This window comes from Urtica dioica, chromosome 8 (assembly GCF_054948205.1).
Source record: "Urtica dioica subsp. dioica isolate 48M chromosome 8, U.dioica_male_clone48M_v1_H2, whole genome shotgun sequence".
Taxonomy (NCBI): Eukaryota; Viridiplantae; Streptophyta; class Magnoliopsida; order Rosales; family Urticaceae; genus Urtica; species Urtica dioica.
The window spans coordinates 3538952-3560501 of NC_142763.1; the positions used below are offsets into that span (position 1 = coordinate 3538952).

Below are 21550 nucleotides of genomic sequence, written 5' to 3' on the forward strand. Positions count from 1 at the left end.
AATCCTGAAATATGTTATTCGACATCTTTTTTTAACAACTTACAGTAAAAAATAAGTCAACACATAACGTAACAACACCATAGATAATATGTAAAATTAATAAGAAAGTTGCTATAGTACGTAATTGGATGACGTGGGTATACCTTTTTCAATCCGGAAAAGATTTAAATATATCATGCCCGACGTATTAGTCTGTTTTTTTTTTTTAGAAAACCGTATTAGTCTGTTATATATATATATATATATATATATATATATATATATATATATATGTGTGTGTGTGTGTGTGTGTGTAATGAATATGGACCAATTGAAAGTGAACTTTATCTTATTTAAAAAATGTGAAACGTTATCCTATTGCAATAAGAAATATTAGAGCTAAGCCAACCTAATGAGATTCCGTAGACCTACACCCAACCATTACAGTTAAGCATGCTTTATACCTGTATATCCATGCTTTATGCGTATCTTAGTTTGTCTTTTTTTTTTTTTTTTTAAATCCACTATTACCTAATTGAACTGAAAATTAACACACACAAGGAGAGAGTACCTGGTGTAAATATGATTTTCATGTTAGAAATAATAGTCTCTAATCCGAACATATATGATTAGAAACATGAACCCAAAAGCGGAAGCTAAATGGATCAAGCGTTTACCTCCGGCCATTGTTATCGGAAAATCGTCGGAGCTTTATCGGTGACTCGGAATGGCTTCGCCGGCGTCAAGGAACGTCGTTTTGCTCTTCTAAACCGAAAATAACCTCGAACTAGATGGTGTGTGTTTATGAATGAGATTAAAAGGCTTAGGGACCAAAACGATCGGTCTCAATTTATAACCCGAATTCTTTCCCATCAAAGTAAAACGGAAATGAGACATTAATTGGATATTATTTCGTTTGATTTAATAGACCATTATTATGAGATTATATCATAACGTATTCCTTAATATAGAATATATTGAATATACGATATTAATGTATATGTATATTCTATATACGTTAATTATATCTTACATTCTCCCACTTGGTCTATAAAATCTAATATACGTCACAAAGAAAAAATTAATATATGGATCATGGCGATAGGTCCTCTATAAATAAGTATTATCTTCCATGTATCACATATATAATTTCTTTCACATAATATCCCATCAAATATAATGAATAAACCATATGTTTATTCTAGGTCCAAACTTAAGAAAATACTTCTCAATTCAATAATGAAAATGAATGTGCACAAACCATACGAGAAATATTAAACTGAATACGAGTTTCATAAATGGAAATGTAGCGTACTATGAAAAATTACATTATGGAACCAAGTCCCATATTTTCCACATGATCCTTAAATTTCTTTGGTGGCATGCCTTTAGTCAAAGGATCGGCAATCATCAACTCAGTGCTAATGTGTTGGATGAGCATTTTACCATCCTTAACACGTTCTCTTATGGCTAGATACTTGATGTCGATATGCTTACTTCGACTTCCACTTTTATTATTCTTAGCCATAAAGACAGCAGCTGAGTTGTCACAGTACAACTTAATAGGCCTAGAAATAGAGTCTACAACTCTAAGTCCAGATATAAAACTCTTCAACCAAACACCATGTGATGTAGCTTCAAAACAAGACACGAACTCGGCCTCCATGGTGGAAGTAGCGACCAGTGTCTGCTTCGTGCTTCTCCAAGATACAGCTCCGCCGGCTAGCATAAACACATATCCTGAAGTGGATTTTCTGGAATCTATGCAGCCTGCGTAGTCAGCATCAGAGTAGCCAACCACCTCCAATTCATCGGTTCGTCTGAACATAAGCATGTAATCCTTTGTTCCTTGAAGGTATCTCATAACCTTCTTTGCAGCTTTCCAATGGTCAAGACCTGGGTTACTCTGATATCTACCCAATACTCCAACAGCATATGCAATGTCAGGTCTGGTACAGACCTGAGCATACATAAGGCTTCCTACAGCGGAAGCATATGGAATATTCTTCATTTGATCGCGCTCAAGATCATTCTTTGGACATTGATCAAGACTGAATTTGTCACCCTTCACAACAGGTGCTATACTTGGCGAACAATCTTTCATCCGAAATCTCTCTAAAACTTTGTTGATATAGGTTTCTTGAGACAAACCCAAAATGCCTCGTGATCTTTCCCTATGGATCTTAATGCCAATGACATAAGATGCCTCACCCATATCTTTCATATCAAAGTTCTTAGACAGAAATTGTTTCACCTCGTACAACATTCCATTATCATTAGTCGCTAACAAAATATTATCCACATATAAAACAAGGAAACATATCTTACTCCCACTGACCTTCTGGTATATACATTGATCCATGACATTCTCTTCGAAACCGAAAGAAGTTATAACATCGTGAAATTTTAAATACCATTGGCGGGAGGCTTGTTTTAAACCGTAAATGGATTTATTAAGCTTGCAGACTAAATGCTCACCGTGACTAGAGGAGAATCCTTCTGGTTGTTTCATGTAAACCTCTTCCTCTAGATCTCCGTTAAGGAAGGCCGTTTTCACATCCATTTGATGTAGCTCGAAGTCAAAATGAGCTACTAATGCCATAATTGTGCGAAGTGAATCTTTCTTTGATACAGGCGAAAATGTATCAGTGTAATCAATTCCTTCTCTTTGAGTGAACCCTTTGGCTACAAGTCTTGCTTTATGTCTCTCGATGTTGCCTTGTGAGTCTTTCTTTGTTTTAAAGACCCATTTGCATCCGATGGCTTTTACACCATCAGGCAACTCGACAAGATCCCAGACTTGATTCTTTCCCATAGAGTTCATCTCCTCAATCATAGCCTCGTGCCATAAGTTAGATTCTTTAGAACTTACAGCTTGTGAAAACGTTTCAGGATCATTCTCGGCTCCAATGTTGCCGTCCATTTCTTGCAGATATACTTCATAATCACTAGGGATTGCTGAATTTCTAACTCTAGTAGATCTTCTTAATGGTGCTTCATCATGATCTTGATGATCTTGTTGTTCAACAGGTTGTTCAATAGGTTGTTCAACATGATCTTGATCAGCAACTTGATCTACAGGATCAGCATTATCAACTTGTGGAACTTCAATAGTTGGTTGTCGTACACACGATTGAGCTTGAGGAGTGTGTATGATAATCAATCTATCACTTGAACTAGAAGGTTCAGCTTCATTGTGATCCATTGCAGAGACCGAATCACGCAATGGGTCACTCCCTCTAATCAAGTCATTCTCAAGAAATTTTGCATTCCTTGATTCCACAATCCTAGTACTGTGAGATGGACAATAGAATCTATAACCTTTAGACTTCTCGGCATATCCAATGAAATACCCACTAATAGTCCTAGGGTCTAGTTTCTTTTCTTGTGGATTATAAATTCTCACTTCAGACGGGCATCCCCAAATGCGTATATGTTGCAAACTGGGTTTCCAACCTTTGAATAACTCAAAAGGCGTTTTTAAAACAGCCTTGGTTGGAACTCGGTTTAATATATACACAGCCGTCTTTAGTGCTTCAGTCCACAAGAATTGAGGAAGTTTTGTGGTACTCCTCATACTTCTCACCATGTCCATTAAAGTTCGGTTTCTTCTTTCTGATACACCATTTTGATCTGGAGTACCAGGCATCGTATATTGGGCAACAATCCCATGTTCTTGAAGAAACTTCGCAAATGGCCCAGGTGCTTGTCCATTCTCTGTATATCTACCATAATACTCACCACCCCTATCTGATCTCACTATCTTAATTTGTTTACCGCATTGTAACTCTACTTCAGCCTTGAAAACTTTAAAGGCATCTATAGCTTCATCCTTAGAACGAAGTAAGTAGAGATACATATATCGTGAGAAATCATCTATGAAAGTGATAAAGTATTTTGGACTACTAGCATCCATGTCTGGACAACAAATGTCAGTATGTATGATTTCTAACAATTCAGTACTTCTCTTTGCACCCTTTTTAGACTTATTGGTTTGCTTTCCCTTAATGCAATCCACACAAGTCTCGAAGTCAGTAAAATCAAGAGTACTAAGTACCCCTTCATTCACCAACCTCTTGATTCTTAAAATGGAGATATGTCCCAATCTCCGGTGCCACAATAGAGAAGAATTTTCATTCATAATACAACGTTTCAACCCAGCAGTAACATTCAAAGAGTTATAAGCAGTATTATTTTGCAAAGTAACAGAATAAAGACCATCATGAGACAATGTACCATAACCAACAGTTTTAGATTTATTTAATAATGTAAAACCATCATCCAAAAAGTTAAAACCAAAACCAAAGGGTACTAGTCTCGAAACTGAAATTAAATTCCTTGAAAAACTAGGAACATAAAAGGTCTTTTCTAAATGCAAAATAAAACCAGTACTCAAAACCAAATTGCAAGAACCAACAGCCTCCACATGTGAGCTCATCTTCCCTCCTGAGAGGATATAGCACTCACTACCCACTGGCTTCCGTAGGTTTTGCATACCCTGCAAGGTATTTGAAACATGGATTGTAGAACCAGAGTCAATCCACCAAGTATTATGACCAACATCAGTTAGATTTGATTCATAACATACAAACGAAAATTGAATACCTTTCTTCTCAAGCCAATTCTGGAACTTAGAGCAATCTTTCTTCATGTGTCCTTTCTTCTTGCAAAAGAAACACTTTGACTCTTTCTTAATGTCCGGTTTGACAGAGAGCTTGCCTTTGCCTTTGGCACGATCTTTCTTCTTCCTTTCGGAGAAAGTCAGATTCACTTTCTCACCCTGTTCCATAGCCAACCTATGCTCCTCTTGAACACACATGGTCATGAGTTCATTAATTGACCATTTATCCTTATGTGTGTTATAAGAAATCTTAAATGGACCATATTGTTGGGGCAGAGTGCACAGAATGAAGTGAACCAGAAAGGTTTCAGACATTTCAACTTCCAGCGTCTTTAATTGAGCCGCAATATCCCTCATACGCATGATATGATCACGCATACCTCCTATTCCAGTGAGCTTAATGGATGAGAACTGCATGATGAGAGTACTTGCCAAAGCCTTATCTGAAGTGACAAATTGATCGTCAATTGCTTTCATTAAGAGACGAACATTGTCATATTCCTCAATTGAACCCCTAACCCCAGCAGATACTTTGGTCTTTATGAACATAACGCAGAGGCGATTAGATCGCTCCCACTTTTCATAAAGATCAACCTGATCAGGGGTACTTTTCTCAGTGATTTTAGGGGGTTCAGGCTTCCTTATGGCATAGTCAATATCCATCCATCCCAACTGAAGGAGAACTCTTTCTTTCCAAACCTTAAAGTTGTCCCCTTTGAGTTCGGGGACATCGCACTTAACATCAGAGTAACTAACAGTTTGACTAGCTGCAATTTATAGAAATTAAACATGCTTGTAAGAATTATGTTTTTTGAAGAAATTAACTATATCATGATTTACCAATGCAAAACATGTACTTAATGAATCTAGAGACATAAAATTTGCCTGTGGGCTAAAATTCTAATTCAGTTAGATTCACACGATTATGATAAAACTATCAAACTATGTTCCTTTTCCTAATACCTGTGGGTTAATTAGGAAATATAATTTGATATTTTATCCTAATTAATCATACAAATATTATAAAATTCCTGTGGGTAGATTTCATAATATAGCATATGATTAACCACAATTATTGTTTTATGTGACATTAATTCTAAATATACAATCTAAATTAATTAAAGATGCTGTGGCTATTCTTTAATTAATTAAGACCATATAAATCACAAACAATAAAATAAAGACTAAAATAAGTAATATTGTGCTAGTCATTGCTAAATATTATATGTGTGTCTCAAATAATAATAAAATTATACATCATATAATTTCTAAATAAATGACATACAAACACAATATAAATTAAACTTAATACTTGCACAAAATACCTTTATAATGCAAATAAAAATTGAATAGCATATATCAAGATTATTTATTCTATTCTCCCAAAAAATATTCTCATAAGGTATATTCTAAATAAATATATATATACCTTATATATACCACAGCCAATACACATATATATATATATATATATATATATATATATATATATATATATATACGCACTACAATAGAAAGAGAGTGGAAACCATTGTTTAATAATTTATATAAACATATTCAAATTTTAAAACAAAATAAGAATCTGTGGGCCCAATATATATGCCACACCCAAAGAAAAGTGATATCGCATATGCATATGCACGTTAGAAACCAAAGCATCAGTATAATCCATTTAACTATCTGAAATAAAGGCCCAAAACTAAACTTGATAAAAGGCCCAGAAAAATAAATAAATAAAGACAGAGAAGTAAAACGACAGTTATATGAAAACGACACAGAATTGTCACAACAAAAACGACATGTCATTTTCAATCGTCTTCAACCTCTAGATGGGTTATTTTCGACCCGGTTGAGACCCGTTTCAAGATCCGACTGGTTTTCCCTCATTTTAGCATCAAATTAAGCGATTCAAAAGCCAAAAGAATCACAAAACAATTTTCCAAAAGATTTCCATAATAATATTAACATTTCGACGTCAAAAAACGCAAAACATAAACACACAAGAATATGGAAAATTTCAAAAACAAGGTAGAGGTTATATGGTGGCTCTGATACCAAATGTTAGAAATAATAGTCTCTAATCCGAACATATATGATTAGAAACATGAACCCAAAAGCGGAAGCTAAATGGATCAAGCGTTTACCTCCGGCCATTGTTATCGGAAAATCGTCGGAGCTTTATCGGTGACTCGGAATGGCTTCGCCGGCGTCAAGGAACGTCGTTTTGCTCTTCTAAACCGAAAATAACCTCGAACTAGATGGTGTGTGTTTATGAATGAGATTAAAAGGCTTAGGGACCAAAACGATCGGTCTCAATTTATAACCCGAATTCTTTCCCATCAAAGTAAAACGGAAATGAGACATTAATTGGATATTATTTCGTTTGATTTAATAGACCATTATTATGAGATTATATCATAACGTATTCCTTAATATAGAATATATTGAATATACGATATTAATGTATATGTATATTCTATATACGTTAATTATATCTTACATTTCATGTAAATAAATTATTGCCCGTTGTCGTTTTTTGTTGTTACAAATCACGACCAGACATGGAATGCGAATAATGATGCTCAATTATCGAGTCTGTTGGAATGTAATATCTATTAATTGTCCAAGTGGCAATATAGTTGATGTGCTGCCTTAATTTGACGTACGTACGGATGAGTACAACGACCAGCAAAGCTTCCACGACTATAAATGTGTGTGTACACGTGTATGGTGTTGGATTTTTAATATACATATTTGTAAATTATTTACTTTATTTTCTCCTATCTAATATGAAATAAGTTATCATGATATCGTCAAAGAAAATGAACGTACGAGGACGTTGGCGATTTCCCACTCACTCTAAAATACATGTTCGAATATTCTTTAGTTTAGACTTTAGAGGGAGCGATGGGAATGGCCTAACACACAAACGTATGACTATAATATTTTTTTAAAAAATGGCTTAACACACAAGCGTATGAATAAATTAGATTACTCTTGCTAGAAGATGTTTATTATTTAACAAGTCCATTATACAGAGGTGGCGTTCATAGGGGAAAAATCTAAAGTACTAGTACTACGCTATTAGTTCTCTTATTGAAACTAATCCATATGAATTCAGTTGCTAGTAATTTCGGGCTATATGAATTCAGTTATTATATCAGGTTAAAATAATATATTAGTACGGTGCTTTTAACATTAATGGAGTTTTTCAGCATCAACCAAAGACTCACAACTTCCCGTACAGAGAGTCGCATCATACTTTGTCGCGACGCTTTTTTGCCGACAGTCCATGTGATCCCTTGGAATATCCCTTATATCATATCTTTAAAAATCTTAAATAATTATTTACGCGTGTCTTGTTTTTATTGCTCCATAATTTATCTCCATGCATTGTAGATATATACGTGTGTGTATGTGTGTGTTTTAATTCGGAGATAAAATTATTTATTTTAGAGCTGGAAATCAAATTAGTGGGGCTGAATATATATATATATATATATATATATATATATATACATATATATATAACAAGTCAATTAAAACAAATAATATGCATAAGAGTGAGTAAAAAGTAGGCTTAACAACATTTAAATAAATATTGTGAGATACTCTCTGTAGTACGCTTTGTAATTGGAGAAATATATAGTTGGTAAATGAAAAATACGCCCGTTTAAATATATAGTTTTGGAAGAGAGAATTGTCCATAATAGTTCGTGAAAAGCAAGCCTAACCGTCTTCTCTAAGAAATAATTAATAAATCACCTCTCTTTTTGGCTTGCTTGTCTCTGTGAATGTGAGACTCTGTATGGTTAAATTGTGATATTGAAGTATGTTACAATGTAACTAACAAAACGTAAATTTAAATGAAATTAATTGAAACATTGCGTCTAAATCTTTTTCTTTTATCTATGTTCGTATGGTAATGTAAAGGAAAAAAAAACATAGAGAGAAGAAAAAAAAACGAAATGTCATCGTTCTAATAATAAAGCTATGAGAGCGTAGATAACATGGCACATAGCAGTTGGCTGGTTACTTTGCCAACCTATCTGTATCTTATACTTGTACACGTAATTCCAATCAAATTCCTAAATAAAACTGAATTTAAAAAGAAGAAAAAAATGGTGATTAGCTAACATGCAATAGCTTACACATAAAAACTATCAAGTCGTTATTTTTCTTTAAAATACCCTTTCAAGTTGTTATTTTATAAAATGACAGAAATAAAGTAAAAACAAAATTACTTTTTTTGTTGTTGTTGCAGTGATACGATCCGTAAAATGGTGCCAAAAAATAAACCCCTCCCCTCGCCCCCTACTGAAAGCTAATTTTCAAGGCCACTAACCATTTAAAATGTTAGTATACTATCAATAAATTCTACGAAAAAAAAAATGAAATCTTATCGTCGAATTGTCAAAAGAATTAAAAACTGAAAGGGATAAGTACGGTCCCACCATTGCATGCGTTGATCATCCAATCTTGCTTTATCGTCGTCAGCGAAGAAGAAACAACGACGTGGACACCCACTTCCGTGACTAGGGATATATTATTGTTAATTATAATAATGTGCAAGTTGGATCGATAATGTATATCCACTGGTAAAAGAAAGAAAGAAGACACTCATAGAAGCACAAATATTGCCTCTTCTTCCTTTATCTTTTTCTTTTTCTTATTTTACTTAAAAGAAAGGCCGTTACTTTTGACGTCGATCAGCTTTGACAACAACGAATTTAGTGGACTCCTAATTTAATACGGCTTTTGAAAAAGCGACGTGGGGTATAGTGTTTGTCCTTGCATGAGTACGAAATGACAACTTGCTTTAATCTCCATTGAATCATTGGTGAATTGGATCAAGACATTTTTTTGTGATATCTCATACGCTTATACAACAAATCAACCATGAACCCAAATCATCTATATATACACACACAAACGCTCAATAGTTATCCTAAGACACAAGAAGAAGAAGAAGAAGAAAAAAAAAAACCTATCTAGAGAAGCTTATAACAAAATATCTAATCACTACTATACGTACGTACTAAACTACTATGGCGATTCGGTTGCAATTTCTTAGGAAGTCTACAAATAATTTGAGCAGTAATAATGGTAATTACGCGGGTGATAATCCCGTCCCGAAGGGTCATTGCGCGGTTTACGTCGGAGAAGCTGAGAAGAAACGTTTCGTGATTCCGGTGTCTTACTTAAACCGCAGCGAATTTAGGGTTTTGCTTAGCCGAGCCGTGGATGAGTACGGATATCACCATCCGATGGGCGGTCTCACGATCCCATGCAGCGAAGACATCTTCGTCGACCTTACGTCTCGCTTTCGCAGCTGATTCAAATTGTTAAGTAGTGTTTTTGTTTGTTTTTGTGTACAAAATTTTGACTGAGGGTTTTTAGCGAAGAAAAAAAAAAGAGTTGGTATACATATATGCTTAATGGTTCTCTAGAACATCAATAATGTTTAGGTATCAAATACCGTTTGCGAGAAGGGTTTGTTTAGAAATGAAAGGTGTAAATACAAACGAGAAAGGGTTTTATGACAGAAAAACAAGTCCAAAGAAAACGGTGTTCTAAGAGATCAGCCTATCACAAGTTTGATTTTTATTTTAGTGGGTTTACTACATTTAATTAAATCCAGAACTGATATTGGTCTCTGATTCTAAAGTAAGCCTAGATATTAGGATTAGGATGTAATTTGTAAAAAAAAAACAAGTTTAGCTTAGCTTTTAGCTTAACAATAACCATTTGTAAATTAATATAGCTAGAAAGAATAAACCAGTTAGTTGTGTAGTTATACTCTTAGAAATCTACTCTAAATATCTTAATCCTATTATGACATCTTAAAAATAAAATTAAAAATTAAAAAAAACCTATTATGACATCTTAAATAAAAAAAATTTAAAAAAAAACCTTCTAAGCATATACAATAAAATTTGAGACCATAGATACAACTCAAATCAATGAGAGAAAGAAATATGGAAAAATGTAAATGCAAGAAAATCATATTATTTGTGCATGAACAAGAAAGCTAGGATATCTTGGAGAGAAGCCTTATGTGAGTATGTGACAAAAAAAATGACCCTCTCATTGAAATAAGTTTCTTGATTCGGAAACATTTTTAGGGTATATAATTACAAGCCAGACAATGTTTGGTCCCCAAACTAAAACTTCATTGATTGGAAACCTCGAGTTTGTCAAGTACGTAACGAAAAATCACTCTTAACTCCTAAGTTCGAGGGTGGGTTTGTGGCTATAGAATATCCACGAGAGAAAGAGAGAGGGAGAGAAAGAGTGGGTGGGAGAAAGAAAAGAGGAGAAAAACATATTGAACAATTTTGAGAAAAAATTAAAGAGAGAAAATTAAAATTGTCTATGAGCTTCTAATCTCGGATTGAATTTTGTTATCATGTAAAGCATAACGCAGAACATTGTTTGGTCCGAATATGAGTAAAATTATTGGTCTTTAATTTTCTCATCGATTATTTATGTGGCTGGAGCCACGGTATATTGTTTTTGTGCTAGAATATTTTTTTTTTGTAATAAATGAAAATTAAACCTTTTAACATTAAACACGGTAAAACTTTAATAACTTGAAAATTTGTTCACCTTGACTTGAGCGTTTGATATTCTAATAGTAACTTCATATAAAATAAGTTATAATACATTGGTTGACTTAACTAATTATAAAAGATACTAATCTCGGTAGGTACAAATATAAATTTAGAAAGGGCCGGCTAAAGAACTAGCCAAAATGACACCCCTACTTTAAAATTATAGCCAAATTATTAACATATTTAGGAAAATAGTCAATTTATCATGACAACATTCCAATATTCCAATTATACCCTTAGGTTAATATTATTAACTATCATAGTAAATAATATCATCCATAACAAAAAAAAATTAGTAAATCTAATTAACAATAACAAAAACTACATTAAATCTTATTTGTCGTAACAAGAATAATAGTAAATCTTATTTACCGTAACAAGAACAATAGTAAATCTTATTTACCGTAACAAGAAAATAATAAATTTTATTTACCGTAATAAGAACAACAGTAAATCTTATTTACCATAACAAGAACAAAAGTAAATTTTATTTACCGTAACATTTTGTAGTTAATCTAACAGGAAAAGTATCAGAGATGATGACTAGTTAATCTAACGGTAAATATGATTTACTAACTATTTCCGTGAACAATCGAGGACTAACAATTCGACAGTAAATCATATTAACCATTGAGTAAATCACTCGTTTCTATGGTAAATATGACTAGTTAATCTAACAGTAAATACGATTTACTAATTATTTCCGTGAACAATCGTGGACTAAAAATCCGACAGTAAATCATATTAACCATTGAGTAAATCATTCGTTTATATGGTAAATATGACTAGTTAATCTAACAGTAAATACGATTTACTAATTAATTCCGTGAATAATCGAGAACTAAAAATCCGACAGTAAATCATATTAACCATTGAGTAAATCATTATTTTCTATGGTAAATATAACAGTAAATCCTACTTTCGCAAGTCCTACTTCCGCAAGTCCATCGTCGAGAACTTCCATGCCTCCATCGCTAAGACCTTCCCAATCATACAGGAGATCAAGTTCTCCGGCGTCGAGCTCTCGGAGTTCCGGCAATCTCAGCTCGACAGGTTCTCCTAAACCCTCCGTGAAGGTCTCGAGCTCGTCGACACGGCTCTCCGTTCAAATCACTACAACGTCTATAAGAACTACAAACTCACGCAGAAGATGGAGAGGAAGGTGAAGGAAATGTTGATCGGAAGGGATGACCTAAGCTTTAAACCCCACAACAACGTATAAATAGAATACATATTTACCAACCGATCCTGAAGATTAACTTGATTCTAGGTTAGTTAATCAGATTAACTTACTTAGTAAACTAGATTAACTATCATATCTACCAACCGATTTAAACATTTGCTTAATTCCAGGTTAGTTAATCAGGTTAACTTACTTAGTAAACTAGATTAACTAACATATTTACCAACAGATCAGATTAACTTACTTAGTAAACTAGATTAACTAATATATTTACCAACAATTTGTGAAAATTAGCTTGATTATAGGTTAGTTAATCAGATTAACTACAGAAGTAAATTAGAGCTTCAGTCAATCAATGCGTTCAAACAGATCAGCGAATCAAACAAATTTTAAGGCCAGATCGACCGAGAGTGCACGCGACGGAACCGATGATCGGCAAAGGCTGGGAGCAAGCCGCGTCGGAGCGATTGGTGGCGTGAGCGAAGGAGATCGTGTCCGGCGAGGGCTGGGAAGTGCAGATTCGAGCAACCACAAGCGAGCGCGCCAGATCGGGCGCGATTCCTAGGTCTAGATCTAGGAATCGCGAGGACGAGGCGCGCGACGATCTTGAGCTTGAGCTAGGAGGCACATCGGCTAGAGGAGAGTGGGGACTTGGTGGCTGCGCCGTGGACTGCCTCGGCGACTTCGTCTCCCTCACCGTGGACCCGAAGGTCCACCCCGGCGATGTCTCCATAGCCAGAATCAGTGGCGACCACGCCGCCAAGCTCAGCCGAAACCCGCTGTGAGACTGCGCGGGAATCGCCGCCATCGAGGTGATGAAGTCACTCGGCGTCCGCTCCGTGGGGCTCTCCTTGACGCTCGAGAAACGCCTCCGCTGGGAAGCGGCCTCGGATCCAGCGCCGCGAGCGCCGCCGCCAGAAATTAGTCTCCGAAGAACCCTAGATGATTCGAATCTTTTAGGCGAAATCAAGAAAAGAAAAAAAAAGGACTGAGATCGAACCTGAAGGACTGGCTTTCGAAAGGCCTTTTTGACCTCCGATACAGAAGCGTCGTGTTCGATCCTCAGAGTTTTGTACGAATCGGCAACGACATGCGAATAGGAAGCTCGGCGGAGTCTTGGCTGTGCTCGTTTGGAGTTGCGTAGGTCTTCCCGAACCGCTTCGTGAAGAGCGGGAAGTGGTGGTGCTCGTCTACCAAGCCGTCGGAGTCCACGACCTGCCTGATGAGAGCATCGTCGCCGTCGGAATCGCCGGAGAGAATCTCCGACGAGGCGTAGCAGAGGAGAAAAAAGGAGAGCGATGGAAAGAGAGAATTTCCGACGAGTCGTGGCAGAGGAGAAAAGAGAGAGAGAGAGAGAGAGAGAGAGAGAGAGAGAGAGAGAGAGAGAGAGAGAGAGAGAGAGATGGGAAGAGAGAATCTTTGACGAGGTTTGTGGACGAGCTGATTTGGGAAAACTGATTTGGACGATGGTGGTGGGGGTATTTTTGGTAACTGAATTTCACATTGGCTATTGTTTTAAATAAGTTAATAGATTGGCTATAATTTTAAATTACTCCTTATAATCAGGCTAGTTCTTAACAAATCTCATTTAGAAATTATAGCGGAAGTATTTTCTTCCGTAGAGACAATAGTAATTCAACAGTCTTGTCATCGACGCTGCTCATCCACATTCATCATTATAGTTGTTTAAAAGAAACACATACTTTTTATTTTTATTTTTGTGGAGATGAGCTAATGATGAGCGAGAAAAGTATAAACAAAACAAGATGAGTAATCCACGCATGGACCAATCATTGGGCATTGTAGCGAAATTGTCAAAATAAAACTATTAAATTTGTTTTTAGCCGATATTTCACAACTTTTAGGGAAATAGCTAACATGATTATGTGACAATAATTAAGATCTTATTTACCATTATTTATTAATAAATTCGTAATTTTCCCTCTCCTATTTTTTTCCTACACTTTTTTTTTAACATAAAAAATTCAAAAAACCATATCTATCTCATATGAACTCGAAATTGAGTGATTCCAAATCCTACGGATTCGTGACACCGAGATCTTCAAAAATAGATCAATTGTGTTTGATGAAAAATAATGTTTAATAGCATAGATGTAGAAAAATCACGTTACTACTTTAAATATAGAAATAACTGAAATTTTTTGAAATTATCAAAAAAAATAAATGGAACATAATTTTTCATCAAACACAATGGGTCTATTTTTGAAGATATCGACGCCACGAATTTGTAAGATTTGAAATCACTCAATTTCGAGTTCGTATGAGAAATATACGAATTTTTGAAGTTTTGATGGAAACAAAAATTATTTGAAAAAAAATAGGAGAGAGAAAGTGACGAATTTATTAATATATAAGGGCAAATAAGACCTTAATTATTGACACATAAATCATTTGGCTATATCCCTAAAAATTATCAAACATAGGCTAGATCCAAAATCACATGTTTAAAGTGACCTAATTAGTTACAAATCTCAGTATTTTAATTATAATCGGTGTCAATAATAGTCTAACCTATTTTATTTGAGTGTACAATACTTGTAAATGAAAGTTACGGATGAAAAATTTAAACGGCATACTCTGCCCCAATCCCCATCTTATATACTTTAACGCATGAAAAAATTCTTCATTTAGACCTATAAATCGGCTAAAAAAACTCTGCTAAATATTTATCACTCTATTTCTTTGAAAATATCACCAGAAATTTTCAAAAGGCTTAGCTGTCTGATATTAAAATAAATTAGGGAGATGAACACACACATAAGCAGCCTGCACATAAGTGCAACTACTCGACAAGTCCATAGATTTTCTTACAACCCAAGTTATATCTCTCTTTTTTTTTCCTTTCCTTTCCTTTTGTGCAAGTTCTTACAAACCCATAACGAACTCATATAAGCAGACTCTCTCACAAAACACATAAAACAACAACCGAACTCACAAAGATAGAACCAAGCTTGGATAGAACATAGATAACCAAGCATTTTTAGGAAACATTGTGTTGTGACATATTCTCAACTCAAGCCTTTGCTTTCCTTTAATTTGGTTTGGATTCTTGAGCCAATATCACCCAAAAGGCATTATCTTTTATAGAATTTTGATCAAATGTTGACCAAGCGCCGTTATCTTTTATAAAATCTTGATTAAATGTTGACCAAGCGCCGTTATCTTTGATAGAATCTTGAAGTGTTTCCCAACCGCCGTTATCTTTCAAGGAAGCTTTGCTTGAACCCATCATTTGAAAGAAACACTCTTGATTCTGTCCAAGTACTTCCAAACTACAAAATAAAGGAAAGAAAAATAATAAAAACTATATAAACTATTTTAAGTTGGCTAATTATTTTCACAATCATAAATGTCAATTTGATCTGATGATCTTAAAATATTACTACAAGTATAGTAATTAGAAGGTGGTTTGTCTTGAAGAAAAAAAATTAGAAGGTGGTAAGAAAATGCTTACTAGGAGAAGCGAGAGAAGAACTAGAATGGCACAAGCAGATTTCATCCTAGAGGACTTTTTTCTTTGATTTTTACAAGTGTAGTTGAGTGGAAATTGTCGGCCGAGCAATAGAGCATTTATAGGGAAGGAATAAAGTCCCTGCCCTCTTATAATTTAATTATACTTTATTTATACAATAATTATGAATCTGTCTATTCTACATTCATAAGATAAGCTTGGACCTTGGATTTTATAGTGATTTCATTCAACTGTCGACTTCTTATTTTGTAAAGGGAAAGGTTTCATTCTCTTCGGGTATCCATTTTATTTTATGAATTTGTTTAAAATAGTTGTTCTCAATTAAAATTATAGTATAATCATTTAAAAATGAAAATATAGCCAGGTACGTCTAGGTTAAATTTTCAACTATTTTTTTAATCATCCGATAATTAAATTAGAATTTTAACGTGGATGGTTTAGATAAGTCATATGCCTACTCTTTTTTTTTTTTTTTTTGCACGTGGTACATATATTTTTATTTAGATGGTAAATATTATAGTCTAGAAAGTTCTCGTTTTAAAGCATGTTTCCACTAAAAATCTAACCGGAATTTATTTTAAAGATATTTGTTTGCCTAGAAAGCAAAAATATAGCGGGGGGTAATTGGTTAACCATAAGTCGCACGTTTAATAATCAAAATCAACTATTAGTGGAGAAAATTATTAAGACCAAATAAAAACATAGAGATGCTTATTTTTGCAGGGAATAAAAGTAAAATGAGATACTTGCTTTAGTGTTTGATTGTGTACATAATACTTTGTTAAGTTCCAAAAAAAATATTTTTAATCAACTTAAGAATAAGAAACAAACTGTCGCCTATCCGGTAGTTCAAAAGTTTTTTAATTAATTTTCATTCAGATGTTTGTTGAAATTTATTTTAAAGTTTTTTTTTATATTTTGTTTAGTGGTGATTAGGTTGGACCCACAACTTCCATTTTAATGTGCCATAGAATTAGTAATTAGATTATGTTACGCGGTCTTTTCTTATTTCTCTCGGTGGAATTGATGATTTGTCATATTCTAAATAGAGGTATGCACGATCCGGTCCGGTCTAAAACCGGTAAAAAAAATATCAAACCGAACCGGTTTAAACGGTTTAAAAAAAATTAAATCGGACCGGACCAAATAAGAAAAAAAAACCGGACCGGACCGAACCGGTTAAAACGGTCCGGTCTGGTTTAAACCGTTTTAGACCGTTAGACCATTTTAAACCGGACCATTTTATTTTAGACTATTTTTATTTAGATTTTTATTAAATAATAACCGGTCCGGTTTTAGACATATTTTTTTTTTATTAATTTTGTTATTTATATACTAACCGGTCCGGTCCGGTCTAAACCGATTTTTATTAAATAATAAGTACCGGTCCGGTTTTAGACATATTTTTTTTTATTAATTTTGTTATTTATATACTAACCGGTCCGGTCCGGTCTAAACCGCGGTTTAGACTTTCTACACCGGACCGGACCGGACCGTTTAAAAGTTCAAACCCTTTAAAACTGGATCAACAGTCTAAAAATCAACGGTTCGGTCCGATTTACAGTTTTACCTGTTTTTTTATGTCACCCTAATTTCAAGGTCCTTCTTATATATATATATATATATATATATATATATATATATATATATATATATATATATATATATATATTTATATTAGCTAGACGTTAAATTTAATAATTTATGATAGGTAATAATATATATTATATTCTCATAAAAAAGCAAATAATTAAGAAGAAGAGCAATCATTCAAAGCTTCAAATTCAACAATGGAGTCTCAATCTGTATTATTTTGTAATTTTGGCATAAAATAAAACCGCCACTACATTTGGCTTTTAGCATTCAATCCTTTATATATTATAAAGGAGAGAAACAATGTTTTTTTTTTTTAAATATTTTTTTTAAGAACTTTAAAAAAAAAATTGGACCCTAAACTCAAATAGTGTTCATTCATACCGATTTTTTTTCATTAGAAAGATAAAAATGTTTTCAAAAAATTTTAAATACATTTTTTTTCAAATCTAAATATTTATGGACATATCTCTATATATTTCTTCTTTCATACTAAAATATATTAATTATTCCGCAATAACACGCGGGACATATATTGCTTATATAATATATATATATATATATATATATATATATATATATATATATATATATATATATATAAGAGATGAAGCATCCTCTCTAACAAAACAAAACATTGCTCATTCGTACTCATTTTTATTTTATTTTTTTATCAAAAGGATAAAAATGTTTTTAAAATACGTACTTTATATAAAAAAAAAATCAGATTTTTATATTTTTGGACATGTCTTTATATATTTATTCTTCCACACTAAAATATATTAATTATTCTGCAGCAACGTGATGGACATACTGCTTGTATGTACATATATATATATATATATATATATATATATATATATATGTTTGTGAGAAAGTATATTGAAATACTACAATTAAATTAAGAGCGGATCGGATTAGCTATTTAGTCCAAATTAAACCTCTCTTTTAAAATTATAGCTCAATTATGAGTTTAATTGGGTAATTAGTCAAATTCACTAACAAACAATATCATATTCTTATTATACCCCTCCAAACAATTTTTGTGCCACAAACTTCGACTCCCAATCATTTCTCATTGACAAATCATCGAAGGTCTTCATCGTCGGACACTACGGCCATGTCAGTTCCACCATTGTACGGAAGCTCGAAACCCTAGACTTCTAAACATCTTACTCCGAACTCACACAGAGCTCGACCTGACTCGCCAGAGTGAGGTGTAGTCCTTTTTCGCCTCCGAGAAGCCCGAATTCGTAATCCTCATCGGACGGAGTAGCGATTAGATTAACCTACGCAGAGTTAATCCAATTAATGTTCACAGTTAATCGGATTAACTATCAAAGTTTATACGCATAACAAGATTTGCGACCTTCGAACGACCGGATCGGCGCATGCAACTGTGGGACTCGCCAATGTTTGAGATCGTTTTCGGAGGAAGATCGTCACAGTTAATACACAAAACTGGATTTACAACCTTCGAACGGCCGGATCGGTACAATTAATCAAATTAACCTTCACAATTAACTAGATTAACTATCGCCGTCCTTCTCTCCCTCATTCTCCTCGGAGCTCGAATTCCTCCGATCGTCGATCATGTTGGCCTTCTACGCTGGAGCAAAGACAAAGTAAATCATATAAAAATTAAAAAAAAATGTCACAAATCACCAATTTTCATATATAACCATAAAATTAACCACAAGCCAAACCCTAGAGCTTCTGCTTGAGGGCGATGCCAACTCTCCAGGCATAGAGAGATTGAGGCTCGTCGACGGATTTTCATACTCTTCGCTCTGCTCCTACAAATGAGGAAAGTAAGAACCGGCCGAGATTGCTCTTGTCTCTGACGCATCCGAGTTGTTTTCCGGTGGATGTACGACGATGAGCTTCGCCGGAGATGGCGGCGATGGAGATCGGTGCTTTCTCTTGAGACTCGAGTTCTAGTAGTTCTTGATGGTGTTGGTTGTACGGTCGTTGAGCAGCCTGGCTATGGTCGCCCATTTGTTGTTGTACTTTGCGTGCGCAGAGAGGATCAGAAATATCGTCATTCATGGAGCTCGAACTGGCTATTTTGGTCGGAGATTCCGGATTTAAGATCGGTAAATTCTAGATCTGAGATTGGACTCGACGTCGGAAGACGACGCGGCGACTCGACCGAATTTTTAGGTACGGTTTGGTGAATCAATTGGGAAATGTATATAAGCGCAATTTTGGAACCCAAAATAATATGAGCTATTTATAAAAACGATAATTTGGCTATTATTTTAAGGGAACTAAAATAACGAAATTATACCCTGAAATAGACAACAGTACCACAAATCTTCTTTTTATTGACTTTTTTTTAATTGATATTGACTATAATATTTATATGTAAACACCAATTATCTTTATTCATTTGCGTCATCTATATAATTTATTTAAAAACTAAAAAAATAAACAACAGTATCTTAATTGTGAAGAACACAAAGAATCCATGATTTAGAGTTGTAATTCGAACACGGAATGAAGTTACCTCTTGGAAAATATATGAATTTCATTATTTAATTTCAATTTAAGGCTATTTATATTTTAAAATTGAAAATTTGAGAGTTAGGCAATTGGTTTGGATTTCAAAATTGGGAATTTTAGCAGTAATAATGCTAATTACGCTGGTGATAATCCTGTGCGAAGGGTCATTGCACGGTTTACGTTGGAGAAGCTGAGAAGAAACATTTCGTGATTCCGGTGTCTTACTTGAACTGCAGCGAATTTAGGGTTTTGCTTAGCCAAGCCGTGGATGAGTACGGATATCACTATCCGATGGGCTGGTCTCACGATCCCATGCAGCGAAGACATCTTCGTTGACCTTACGTCTCGCTTTCGCAGCTGATTCAAATTGTTAAGAAGTGTTTTTGTGTACAAAATTTTGACCGAGGGTTTTTAGCGAAGAAAAAAAAAGAGAGTTGGTATACATATATGCTTAGTGGTTCTCTAGAAAATCAATAATGTTTAGGTCTGCCGTTTGTGAGAAGGGTTTGTTTAGAAATGAAAGGTGTAAATACAAACGAGAAAGGGTTTGTTTATAATAAGTAATGACAGAAAAACAAGTTCAAAGAAAACGGTGCTCTAACAGATCAACCTATCACAAGTTTGATTTTTATTTTTTATTTGTAGTGGGTTTACATTTAATAAAAATTGGCTATGAGCTTCTGATCTCGGGTTGAACTTTGTTAGTGTAAAGCATATATGAGTAAAATTCTTGGGCCTTAATTTTCTCATCGATTATTTATGTGGCTGGAGCCACGGTATATTGTTTGTGCTAGAATATTTTTGGTAATAAATGATAATTAAACCTTTTAACATTAAACACGGTAAGACTTAAATAACTTGAAAATTTGTTGACCTTCACTTGAGCGCTTGATATTTTAATAGTAACTTCGTATAAAATAAGTTATAATACATTGGTTGACTTAACTAATTATAAAAAAATACTAATCCGGGTACATATATAAATTTAGAAATTATGGCGGAAGTCTTTTCTTATGTAGGTAACTCAATAATCTTGTCATAGATGCTGCTGATCTACATTCATCATTATAGTTGTTTTTATGTAACACATACATTTTTTTTAGATAAGCTAATGATCAGCGAGAACGATATAAAACTCACAAGAGTAATCAACGCATGGACGAATCATTAGTAGTATTTTAATTCTAATCGGTGTCAACGATAAGGGGTTCTCCTATAGAGTAGTCTATAACCTATTTATTTGAGTGTACAATACTTGTAAATGAAAGTTACGGGTTTGTAATGTCTCATACTCTGCCCCAATCCCCATCTTATATACTTAACGCATGAGAAATTTCTTCATTTATACCTATAAATCGGCTAAAAAAACTCTGCTAAATATTTATCACTCTATTTCTTTCAAAATATCACCGGAAAAAACAATTTGACGCATAAGTGCAACTACTCGACAATCCACGGTCACGAGTGTAAGAAAAAAAAACCCTTAAAAATAATGACTGATTCTAAAAGCTTGGGAATGGATATTTATTTCAACAAAGCACTAAGCAAATTTCAATAACATA

The 21550-nt window shown here is 34.1% G+C and overlaps 2 protein-coding genes and 1 long non-coding RNA gene across 3 annotated transcripts; 1 reads left to right on the top strand and 2 right to left on the bottom strand.

Moving 5' to 3' along the window:
- Window positions 1–4331: 4331 nt before the first annotated feature.
- LOC149387344 (uncharacterized) lies at window positions 4332–7100 on the bottom strand. The gene is made up of 3 exons (XM_089624047.1): window positions 6745–7100; window positions 4585–5367; window positions 4332–4477 (listed from the first exon to the last, which is right to left on the bottom strand). The coding sequence occupies exons 1-3, from the start codon at window positions 6752–6754 to the stop codon at window positions 4446–4448; spliced, it is 825 nt and encodes a 274-aa protein (XP_089480173.1). The 5' UTR covers window positions 6755–7100; the 3' UTR covers window positions 4332–4445.
- A 2400-nt stretch (window positions 7101–9500) lies between these two features.
- On the top strand, window positions 9501–20578 carry LOC149387345 (auxin-responsive protein SAUR20-like). Its single transcript, XM_089623998.1, has 2 exons — window positions 9501–10112; window positions 20512–20578. The coding sequence occupies exon 1, from the start codon at window positions 9649–9651 to the stop codon at window positions 9934–9936; it is 288 nt and encodes a 95-aa protein (XP_089480124.1). The 5' UTR covers window positions 9501–9648; the 3' UTR covers window positions 9937–10112; window positions 20512–20578.
- On the bottom strand, window positions 15120–16087 carry LOC149387346 (uncharacterized). The gene is made up of 2 exons (XR_016300799.1): window positions 15873–16087; window positions 15120–15690 (listed from the first exon to the last, which is right to left on the bottom strand). It is a non-coding gene; the product is annotated as an uncharacterized LOC149387346 (long non-coding RNA).
- Window positions 20579–21550: the final 972 nt, after the last annotated feature.